This window comes from Limulus polyphemus, unplaced genomic scaffold, assembly GCF_000517525.1.
Source record: "Limulus polyphemus unplaced genomic scaffold, Limulus_polyphemus-2.1.2 Scaffold1744, whole genome shotgun sequence".
NCBI lineage: Eukaryota > Metazoa > Arthropoda > Merostomata > Xiphosura > Limulidae > Limulus > Limulus polyphemus.
The window spans coordinates 220,498-233,410 of NW_013667354.1; the positions used below are offsets into that span (position 1 = coordinate 220,498).

The 12,913-nt window shown below is 36.0% G+C and overlaps 1 protein-coding gene across 1 annotated transcript in view; it reads left to right on the forward strand.

The window, feature by feature from the left end:
- The window catches only part of LOC106464792 (cyclin-dependent kinase 14-like), a gene marked incomplete at its 3' end in the record, with an annotated part of 131,578 nt that overhangs the window by 94,012 nt on the left and 24,653 nt on the right, over positions 1–12,913 (forward strand). The window contains exons 6-7 of the mRNA XM_013924949.2: positions 9,891–9,982; positions 11,329–11,408. Coding sequence (XP_013780403.1) covers positions 9,891–9,982; positions 11,329–11,408 — 172 coding nt within the window. The remainder of the gene's footprint in view (positions 1–9,890; positions 9,983–11,328; positions 11,409–12,913) is intronic.

A 12,913-nucleotide genomic window follows, 5' to 3' on the forward strand; every position in this document is an offset into this window, starting at 1 on the left:
CACGACACACATACAAGAATCAAGCAGAACATTATAAAACACGACACACATACAAGAATCAAGCAGAACATTATAAAAACACGGCACACATACAAGAATCAAGCAGAACATTATAAAAACACGGCACACATACAAGATTAATTAGTACAATATACAAACACGGCACATATTCAAGAACAATTAGTACAATATACAAACACGACACACACATAAGAGTCAAGCAGAACATTATAAAAACACAGCTGTTCTACGTTAAACATTACTAAATCTTGTGACATCTTTTCGTAGTTGCTGACTCACTTGATATGTTCTTGGAAAGTTGTAATGACGGGATGATTGTGCATCTTTCCAACTGGTAATATAGAATAAGTCTGTGGTAGAAACTTCCACACACGTGCCAGTTCGTGAACTACTTACACTGAACATTTTCAGTAGTATGTTAACAACCGGTGTAATAATGGTTTCTGGGATTTGTTGTTGGAGAAGTCCCAGAAAGGTTAGTTCTTTGTTAATCTACTGCCTTTAATTTATTGTAATCTTCACAGTACGATAGCAACCGTTGTAACAATATTTGCTGGGATTTGTTATTGTTGAAGTCTCAAAAAGGTTCGTTCATTGTTTATCTAGCGTTTCAATTGTAATTTGAACACAAGGAGTGGTAATAGTTACTGAGGTTTCTTTTTGGTAGTCCGAGAATGGTTAGGTCAGTTTTGATTGAGTGTCCTGTTTTGTTGTAATGTTAAATATTGGTATAGTAATGGTTGCTGGGGTTTGTTATTCGTGGTCCGAGAAGGGTTAGGTCAGTTTTGATTTAATGTCCTGTTTTGTTGTAATCTTAAATACTGGTATATTAATGGTTGCTGGGGTTTGTTATATTCGTGGTCCTAGAAGGGTTAAGTGGGTATTGAGCCAGTGTCTGGTTTATTGTGACAGACGGACGAACGTACAAACTTCTGTTTTAAAACAAGCGGTACCAGATGTGTTCTATCTGTCAAACGGCCATGACATTCTATTGAGGTGTTGAGTGATGCAGCTTAGACACCCTGGGATTGACGAAAGAAAGACCACGTCGCTTCAGTCAGGGTATGAACATCTTATTTTTAGAGGCAAGGCCTAGTGGTTAGCGTGACCAAACGGTGAATACACAGATTCATGGTTCGAGACCCGTTGTCATAAAAACTCGTTCCGTACTGTGGGTCCCTGCTTTCGCCATAAAAGTGAAGGTGGTATACCTTTACTCCATCAATCAAGACTTAGGCTATCAGTTCAAAATTAAAGAAGTTTATGTTCAGATACCTATTTTGGAGCTTTGCATGAAAAATCTTAACTAAAATCAAACTATTCGCTTGGTAACTGAAAACACGTGAGACAGTTGATAGAATGACGCCAGTGGCCAAATTGATCATCAAGTATAGCATCATAATGCTTTTATTTTACTGTGTATCACGTTGTAGTAAATGTACACGTGCAGATTAAGGCACGAGACCAGCTAGTTATCAGCTATATTTGTCTCCTATTTCGCGGTTTGTCAGAAACTTTGGTCGGGGTCCATCTGCGTTTACTTCAAACTCTGATGACTTACGAAAACGAACCTATTTGAACTAGTGTCTGCAAGTCGAGATAAAGCGTTGTTTCTGTTTATATAAAGCGTAGTCATCTGCTACAAGTATATAAATAGTAAACTGACAAACAATGGTCTATAAGCATGATGTAGTAGTTAGGGAACCAACTACATGTTTTACAATAATATACTTGTGTAGGGAAATACATAAGACATATATATATATAGTAAACAATGGTATATAAGCATAATGTAGTAGTTATATTATTGGGGAACAAACTACATGTTTTACAATAATAAAACCATTTTATTATGCTTATAAATCATTGTTTCTCAATTTACTATTGTTATAACTATATCAGCTCGGACTTTGTTAACTATTCAATGTCAACAGTCTCGATGTCATAAAATGATGAAGCACAAGAAGAATCAAATTGCTTAGTGTTCACAATGTGTGGTTTTACAGAATTTGTGTAGCTTAGTGTCACAATGAGTGGTTTTACAGAATTTGTGTAACTTAGTGTCACAGTGTGTAATTTTACAAAATTTGTGTAACTTAGTGTCACAGTGCGTAATTTTACAGAATTTGTATAGCTTAGTGTCACAATGAGTGGTTTTACAGAATTTGTGTAGCTTAGTGTCACAGTGTGTAATTTTACAAAATTTGTGTAACTTAGTGTCACAGTGCGTAATTTTACAGAATTTGTATAGCTTAGTGTCACAATGAGTGGTTTTACAGAATTTGTGTAGCTTAGTATCACAGTGTGTAATTTTACAGAATTTGTGTAACTTAGTGTCACAGTGTGTAATTTTACAGAATTTGTGTAGCTTAGTGTCACAGTGTGTAATTTTACAGAATTTGTGTAGCTTAGTGTCACAGTGTGTAATTTTACAGAATTTGTGTAACTTAGTGTCACGGTGTGTAATTTTACAGAATTTGTGTAGCTTAGTGTCACAGTGTGTAATTTTACAAGTTCTGCTCCACCTATAAACAAACACAAGTTTGCTTAGATGTTTGATTAAAAGAAAAATGTTATATACCCCATGCAGTTATATAGGCCTTCATGTAGCCTAGTGGCTAGAGTGTCGTATATCGCAAGGTCCAAGGTTCGCTACGCGATGTTGCTGAGCATGTATCACACACAGCTGTGATTGCTTTATAATGTTGACAATGAATTCCGTTGTTCGGTTTAATGAGCCGGAAAAACCTGTGGCGATTGTTACTTCTGGGTGACTTTGGTCAGTATTCTAAATCAAGGACGCTACAATCCCCGACCTGGCTGGCCTTTTAACTCGCTGACAAATAGCGTATTTTTCAGGTTAAAAATACCAATACTAACACAAGTGTTGAAGGACTTTTTTGTTGTCTTATACGAATATAAATTAAAAACATACAGGAGTTTCTAGTGGAAAAACGATTGTCTAGTCAAGAGACCTTAATGAAACTACCACACGACAAAAGTTTGTGTGTACAGGAAAAGTAGCTTTGAGGAATTTTTCTAAACAGTCAAATAGACATGTTTGGTACATGCTTTATTTTTCCTTTAGTATCTTCTGGCAGTGCTTGCAAGTTGGTTCCCCGTTGGGTAAGATGTAAGCTTGCGGACCTACAAAGCTAAAATCTAGGGCTCAATTCCCCGCTGTGGACAGAGCGCAGATAGCCCATTGCGAAACTTTACGCTGAAAGCACAAGCGTTTGCTGCTGATTTCTTATAATGTTACACCTGTACGTATTACCTGTAAGACTGCAGAGATGACCCTCTTCCCCCGATAGGAGCATTATTTTGTCCCCTTACCCTGTAGAGACGTCGTACACAATAACATTACCTGTTTGCTTAAAGCTTTCTGACTTTTGGCATTTGTTTACATTTTCCAATTTTCTCGTTAATTTCGCCATTTTTCTAAATGTTCTTGCCGAATCACATCATTATTGAAAGCTGGCTTAGTAACTGTAGTCACCGATAGGGGAGTTTTTTTATATTACTGTTAAAAGTAAAGAAGTTTATGGATTAATCGTGAAAACAGTGGCCAGCAGCGTCATGAACGGAGTCTTGATGGTTTTGTGCGTATTGGAAGAAGCTAATTCAATAAATCAGGACTAACCCTTGGGCAGGAACGGTTTTAATGTTTGTCTTTATTATCAGTACTAATCACACTTTCTTTAAGCTTTCAATAAACATATTTCTTTTTGTTATAATTAGAAATTCCTAGTTAATAGATCCAAAACAGTTTGGCGCCAGTACCTTTATTGAACCTGGCCTGTTTCATATGTGACATTTGAGAAAAGTATATATAAGATTTCATTTCCTGCAGTAGTGAACGAGAGCCTCTCCTGGTATAACGTTACTTGTGCAGATTACTGCGTCTTTACGGTCTAGTTCCAAATATTTCATCACGTGATTAATTAGGCATCGTATTCTGGAACGCGACTTTTTCAGTGACCCAACCAAACAGAGACTTTCAAAAAATAGAGACTTGTATGAGTTTTTGTTGTTGTTTTTTATCGTTATACGACTAGTTATTATCAGAACTCCAAAGAAACGTGAAAAAAAAATCAGGTTAGCAATGCTGTTGTATTCTGGAGTGTGTTTTGAGACCGAAACGTTATGTGTAAGCACAATTTTCATCTGTTCATCTAACATATGCAGCGAAACTCTTTCTGAACTAAGCCTAGCAATTAGTCCTAACAAACTCTCGTATACTGCTTTACATCATGCTTTCATTCGTAATCGTTTTAATCGTAATCGTTTTAATAAAAAATGTGGTCTTTGTAAAATTTTTACTACCACAGATAAACTGCATTAATATAGATATATATATATTTTTTTTCACTGTCAATAACAATTTTTCGCTAACCTGTGTGTATCCCATTTTCTCACACCCAGTCACTGTGAAAATAAATATGGACGTGTAATTTAGGTTTTAACCTTTGGAAATAACAGAAATTTCGCCTGACTTCAAGAGTCTGATGTTGTAATGGTTGTCGTTTGTAATTAAGCACAAAGCTACACAATGGGCTATCTGGGCTCTGCCCACCACGGGTATCGAAACTCGGATTCTAGCGTTGTAAATCCGCAGACATTACCACTGTACCACTAGGGGGCAGTGGTTGTCGTATTTAGCTTGTGAAATATCAGCAAGTTTTATTGTTGTCAACAGAATCTACGCAAGAAGTAGATCAACAAAAGAGAAAAATCGAAAAACAAAGTAATTTTCCAGATTACTACATAAGCCCAAGTTTTATTGTTAAATTTAAAAGGTAACAAGAGAATACAAGCATTACGATACTTACGGGATAAAAAAATTAATGAAAATACCAATAAAGTAAGAATTGATCAAAGTTTTCTGTGTTTTGTTTTAGTAACGCCACCTTGTGTGTGTCTAGTGTTTTAAAGAATATTAATAATCCTGCGATTTAAAAATGCAGCCTTCAGATAAATATATCTGGTGGTGAAAAAAGTAAAATAAGAAATATGAAATTCCTCAAAACCTTTCATGTTTACGCCTCATTATGCGAGTACGGGAACGTGTTCAAACATGTTTCTGTTCGTTTTTTAATAAACAGAACTTTTAAGTCGACGATTTACATTCAACTGTTTAACTGCGTTGTTGAAATTACCTCTTTTTTAACAACTTGAGCAATAATGAAGACATCTTTATTTTTACAGTTATGGAATGTTGCATATGTAAATACAAAAAAAAAGAAACAGCGAGAAGGAGCTTTTAGCATTTAGAACTCAGAATAGTAACTTGACAACCAAGACAGAAGGACTTTCGCCAGGAGTTCACACGAACTGAACCTTTTAATAGAGATTATGCAGTAAAATATTTGTTCTCAGAAAGTGAGGGGGGGGGGAGATTTCTGTTTCGGAGCATCTTCACAGCTTGTTCCATACACCAAAGTGAAACGCCTACAAACACAGTTCTATTTCCACAACCTTATTACTTTATGTTGCGTTGTGTAAGATCCATATAGCGGGAACTGTTGTTGGACTGCTGCCGAGTGATGTAGTAAACGTGGCAAGTCTTGCGAGTGAATATACGAAATATAGCGAACTCTAGTGAGCTATAATAGCCGATTTTCACTCTTTAAGCAGTAAAATGCTCTTGAATATGTCTAATTACTTTTTAAGAAACTTTATTATAATCTACGTACCTAGGGGTGATTCTGCAGTTCGAGTTTAATAATAAATATACTCTTTTGTTTTTTATTGTAATGCGATTCTTAATATTAACATTACTGTCGCTAGGGTATCGTGAAACTGGTTAATAATACCCACACTATTTGTGTTAGTGTTCCTTGAGCAGGTTTGATAATACCAGTACTACTTTCAAGAAAATTAATCGTACAGTGTTGATAATACCGGTACTACTTCCTCTAAAATTAGTCGTACAGTGTTGATAATACCGGTACTACTTCCTCTAAAATTGGTCGTACAGTGTTGATAATACCAGTGCTACTTCCGCTAACATTTGTCGTACAGTGTTGATAATACCGGTGCTACTTCCGCTAACATTTGTCGTACAGTGTTGATAATGCTGGTACTACTTCCTCTAAAATTGGGGCTACAGTGTTGATAATACCAGTGCTGCTTCCGCTAACATTTTTCGTACAGTGTTGATAATGCTGGTACTACTTCCTCTAAAATTGGGCTTACAGTGTTGATAATACCAGTGCTGCTTCCGCTAACATTTGTCGTACAGTGTTGTAATACCGGTGCTACTTCCGCTAAAATTTGTCGTAAATTTTGTTAACATCAGTACTACTTCCGCTCTGGCTTTATAGACATTGTTGATTGTGTAACATTTTTTTGCAGTTTCATGGGGAAGACGTGTAGTAACTATTACTTTAAGAAACTGAATGCTACAATATTTCCGCTAGCAAGTAGCAACATGTTTCAGTACAATGTCAATGACGTCATTTCGCAGTTATAAATGTAAAATTATTCAGCAGTGCTATCGTTCAGAAGCAAACTCTGTTCCCATTGTTCCTAAACACCACAGTTATTTCTGTTCCCATTGTTCCTAAGCATCACAGTTATTTCGCTGGATTAAACGCAATTTTACAGATGGTCGCATCAGTGGGGTCATGTCTCATGAGGATTCAGAGACAAAGCGGAGTTGTTTTTATTTCTAATAGATAGTATCTCCCTCCCGAGATTATGAAACACGAGATCCATCAATAAGGCCACATCGGCACCGTTGTATGTAGTGGATCGGATAGCTGGCAGTGGGAGATAAGTCATTAATAATATGAACCTTGTCTTCGAAGGAAAGACAAGGACTGTCCCTTGGTGAGAACAGTTATTAATCATCTCCATGGAAACCGTCTTTAAAAGTGACTGTCAAGGAATGCCGTCAGTCGTCGACAAGTGTCCCCTAGTTTTTATTTCAGTATCGTGGAACTGTTAGTAATTTAAACAGTCACCAGGCTGTATTTAATATAAATAATAATAATAATAATAAATAAATGGAATTGATAATAAACTGTGGTAAAACCTGAAAATGCACCACCACCACCCCACCCACGTTGTTCAACAAAGAAAACCTGAATATATAGAAGTTGTTCAAAACAGTTTTAGTCGAAAACAAGAGGAGGATCGTTTGATGAAAAAATTGACTGTTTTATTTCTTCTTTTTTTAAACATATTCTTACAAGGGTTTTGGTCGTTTTTTATTCTCATATTTGCCATCGAACTTTTATTAGGCTTAAGGGCCAGACGGACCCTTTAGAAGCTCTTGGATGTTCCTGAAGGGATAATTCAATTATATATATGGCCTGAAATTTGATTGGGAAATTCAGTTACCGTATTTTTCAGTGTATAAGATGCACTTTTTTACCTCAAAATTTGGTGTCAAAATCTGCTTGCGTCCTATACACCGAAGGTATGAATACACAAGCCATGTGTAGATATATTTAAATAGGCATGCATAGTTTAGTTCATTTGAATGTGTTATTTATAACAATAGTAGTTTTTTTTCTTTTAAAAACATAACTATTTATAATGCCCCCTAAATAATAAAAAAATAAATCAAAGTAATAGAATTAGTAAAGTTAGTATAGTAACGTTTTCCCCCAAAACTTTGTCTTCAAAATAAGGGTGCGTCTTATATTCCGAAAAATAGCCTGGTATATATGGCCTGTCATTGGATTGGGAAATTAAATTATATATGGCCTATTATTGGATTGGGCCGTAGTTTTACGGCACAAGCAGTAAAAAAATAACCGCAAACTGGCACTTTATTGTCAAATTATTGGAATCTTTTTGGGGTTCTGCTCCACACACAAACACACTCAGTTGTAGTTACTGGGGCCAAATATATATTTCTTGATTTAACGACAAGGAATCCACTTAGAGACTAATAAAGTTTGGAAAAAGCCTGAAAGGAAACCTTATTACAATCTTAACACTACACCAAACAAAGGCACAACGTTTCAACAGTTTTGTGATCGCGATGTTGAAACGTAGTACATTTGTTACTGTGTTGAACTTGTAATAAAGCTTTCTTCGTTATCTATTCAAGCTGTCTCCAAACTTTAATACATCTTTTTGTTAACTAGCTGCCTTTCCTTTAGTCTGCCAGTTTAATATTAGGGAAGACTACGTGCAGAGAGCCCTCTTGTACTCTTACACGAAAGTTCTAAACAACAAAATGTATAACAATCGTCGACGTTGTAAACAGGCCCGGCATGGCCTGATGGTTAGGGAACTCGACTCGCATCGCGGTCACGGGTTCGAATCCCCGTCCCAGCGAACATGCTTGCCCTTTCAGCCGTGGGGGCGTTATAAAGTGACGGTCAATGCCACTATTCGTTGGTAAAAGAGTAGCCCAAGAGTTGGCGATGGGTGGTGATAACTAGCTGCCTTTCCTTTGGTCTTAAACTGCTAAATTAGGGACGGCTAGCGCAGATAGTCCTCGTGTAGCTTTGCGCGAAATTCAAAACAAACAGTCGCATCTCTTAAGCGAAATATGTTTTATAGAGCTTTACTTTTATTTTATTTAAAAAAATACGCAGACAACAGTAAGACAGCATAATAATTATATTTCGAAAAATATGTTGCCTTTGGTACTTTCGTTAGTCATCTAATTCATACAATCAGCCGAAATTATAAACCTATTATTTATATTATTTGTCATTGATCACAATAGATACTTTACTCTTAATCAGAGTGGCGTGGTTCAGTGATTAACGTGTCGGGCTACGATACGGAAGGTACAGGGTTCGTGTCACAATGCCGCTCCGAACTTTCAGCTGTGGGAGACTTGTAAAAATGATGTTCAGTTCCATTTTATAGCTCGAAACCTAACAAAACCTTTGTGGCGACAAGTGCTGCTCACTGGTTGGCCCTCTCTTGTAAATAGCTCGAATTAGAGACTGATATATCAAAATTTCTGGGAGTCTCTGACCTGACCATTTATTTAGCCCTGGTACTCACAAGATGTCGTTCATGTTGAAAATACAAATCATTCATTGCTTTCTAATTTGAAAATATATTCTTACAGAAACTGTATTCCTTTTCAACTGACAATGTTTACGTAAATCCGCGAAAGCCAACAGCATTAACGTTTACTCCACGTTATCCCCACATTTTCCCATCACAATCATTCTGTAAAATAAAAATACAGAATTTCGTGAACGAAATTTAAGTTTTGTTTGCTGACGTGTAATGTCAATCATGAATAGTGTACACGTTCACCGTTAGATGGAGTTTTCTTACAGAAACACGAACACATTTTTGTTATTACAATATAAGAATGGCCAGTTGAAGGTGCCACGACTCAAAATTCCTGAATATATATATATTACAAAGGATATACGTAGTTTTTAGTTGTGTTTTTAGAAAGATTGTCAAACAGTACATACAGAATAAAACAAGACTACAGAAATAGTAAAGTAATATTAATAATTTGAGATAACATATTTTTGTTAAGGACGTTTGGTGAATGGCCATAATTGGGACGCGGCCCTCTGGTACAGCTATGAATTTTGGAGCTGGCGAACTGGGATCAAATCCCTGTGATACCACAAAATATTCCCCCCACTTATAAGAGTGGCTGTCAATCTCTTGGCTTGGATGGTGGGTGATATAAGGTGGTTCTGACTGGTTGCTCTCTCACAGGTCACTAGTTCAAAATCAGTGACTCATCGTCAAGTCTAAAAGACTATAACTCTTAAAAAAAACTGGTTTCGATACACATGTTGGGAACAGTACGTATATCCCATTGTGTAGCTTTGTGCTGAACAACAAACAAACAATACGAACAGCTGTAAAACACTGTGCCTTTAAAGTTATTATTCCTAATTTATTTATCTGTATTTGTGCAGGGAGCGTTATCCTTTGGCAAGACGGAAGCCTATGTAAAGCTAGAACAACTGGGTGAAGGTTCATATGCTACAGTCTATAAGGGATACAGCAAGTGAGTCAAATCTGTTCTTTATAAAACTGTGTAAAACAAGAATTAATATTAACTTCTCATCAAAGCAAGCTACCCAAACAACTTATAACTAAAAATAATCCGATAATGAATATAGGTAATTAAGTATACTATTCTGACCTTCTTACTTTTAATGATTTGAATGCTTTATTTAATCATTTGGATACCCTTACTGTTAGCGATATTTTCGGTCGTAATCCCACTAATATCTTAACAGAGAGAAAAAAAACTCTATTAAAAATATGAAGGTAACATTTTTTTTCCACATTTCATTTTAATAGTGAAGGATATTTACGTTTCATCCAAACTAAAACTGTTGGAACAACAATACAAAAACATTAATGAGCAGTTATGTGTGACTAATTGTTGGCTACTGCCATTGTTCTGTGTGGCTGAATAATTGTTGGCTACTGCTGTTGTGTTGTGACTGACCAACTGTTGGCTACTGTTATTATTTTGTGTGACTGACTAATTGTTTGCTACTGGTTTTGTTTTGTGTGACTAGCTAATTGTTGGATACTGCTATTGTTTTGTATGACTGACTAATTGTTGGCTACTGCTTTTGTCTTGCGTGACTAGCTAATTGCTGGCTAATGCTTTTGTTTTGTGTGACAGATTAATTGCTGGCTAATGCTTTTGTTTTGTGTGACTGACTGACTGGCAGCTACTGCTATTGTTTTGCGTGTATCATTACTTGTTGGATATTGCTATTGTTTTGTGTGACTAATTATTGGATATTGCTATTGTTTTGTGTGACTAATTATTGGCTACTGCTATCGGTTTGTGTGACTGATTGTTGGCTACTGCTATCGTTTTGTGTGACTGACTGATTGTTGGCTACTACTATCGTTTTGTGTGACTGACTAATTGTTGGCTGCTGCTATTGTTTTGTGTGACTAATTGTTAGCTGTTGCTGCTGTTTTGTGTGACTATTGGCTACTGTCTTTGTTTTGTGTGACTGACCCCTTCGGTTTTTTAAACACACTGTTTTCTAAACTGGTTATATACCAGATCATTGCCTGTGGGGACATTACTGTATTGGTCCCTAATAATAACAACAATATATATATATATATATAACTTTTAATATTACAGTTAATCCCGCTAATTACTGATAGAGCCTCTTATATATTTTGAATTTTAAAACGGGTGAATTCACCAATCTTTATTTCGTAAAATCTTTATAGTGAGTGTAATAACTGACAAAAACACGAATTCATTAAGTATAATGCAGTATGTGGACCCCACCGGTAGGGAACAGTATAGAGACAAATGGGTAATTTGAGGCTTAACGCTGTGTTTCATTAAATGTTTTATTTACATTCTAGCTTAACAAATAAGGTGGTGGCGCTCAAGGAGATCCGACTTCAGACAGAAGAAGGAACACCTTTCACAGCGATCAGAGAAGGTGAGTGTGGGTCTTGTCTGATTACATGTATTTAAACTGGTGTCAGTTTTCATATTACCATCACGTGAAACGAGCTGAGTCACAGCCCATGTTGACAATTTAGTGTCACTAGATGGCGTTGGCGATTCAGTTTACGAAATTAGTATTGTAATGTCACCGGGTGGTATTAGCTGCACACTCTATATTATAATATTGCAATACCATCAGGTGCCATTAGCGGTTTAATTTATGTTATAACGTTGTAGTACCACTAGGTGGCATTCGCAGTTTATTCTATATTATAACGTTCTAGTACCACCAGGTGGCGTTAGCGGTTTATTTTATATTATAAGATTCTAGTACCACCAGGTGCCATTAGCGGTTTATTTTATATTATAATATTGTAGTACCACCAGGTGCCATTAGCGGCACACTATATATTATAACGTTGTAGTACCATCAGATGGCATTAGCAATTTATTGTATATTATAACTTTATAGTACCATCAGGTGGCGTTAGCGGTTTATTTTATATTATAAGATTCTAGTACCACCAGGTGCCATTAGCTATTTATTTTATATTATAACGTTCTAGTACCACCAGGTGCCATTAGGTATTTCTTTTATATTATAACGTTCTAGTACCACCAGGTGCAATTAGCGGCTTACTGTACACTCTAACGTTGTAGTACTACCAGGTGGCGATAGCTATTTATTTTATATTATAACGTTATAGTACACACCAGGTGCCATTAGCTTTTTATTTTATATTATAACGTTGTAGTACCACCAGGTGCAATTAGCGGCTTACTGTACACTCTAACGTTGTACCACCACCAGGTGGCATTAAAAATTCGTTGTATAAAATTGACGTTGTAGCATCGCCACCACATGATATTAACGGTTCTGTTGCGGCATCTTTTGTCACATTTAAGTGAAATTTGGAACTGACAAAAAGACCAGTAGTAGTAGTATTGATTTTACCAGAGTTAAATAAGATAGAAACGATTGGGATTTTGTACCGGAACAAAAAAGGTGAATGTTAATAAAATCGTTATTGATTCAGTTTTATATATATACCTCGTTTCTTTGTATGTATTTACCAGTCGACTCAGGTTTTTACCGTTGGTTTCTATCAACATGTTTACTGTTCATTTAGTTACATCGTGAGGAATGTTATTGTTGATTAGTTACATCGTGAGGAATGTTATTATTCATTAGTTACATCGCGAGGAATGTTATTGTTCATTAGTTACATCGTGAGGAATGTTATTGTTCATTAGTTACATCGTGAGGAATGTTATTGTTCATTAGTTACATCGCGAGGAATGTTATTGTTGATTAGTTACATCGTGAGGAATGTTATTGTTGATTAGTTACATCGCGAGGAATGTTATTGTTGATTAGTTACATCGCGAGGAATGTTATTGTTGATTAGTTACATCGCGAGGAATGTTATTGTTGATTAGTTACATCGTGAGGAATGTTATTGTTGATTAATTACATCGCGAGGAATGTTATGTTGA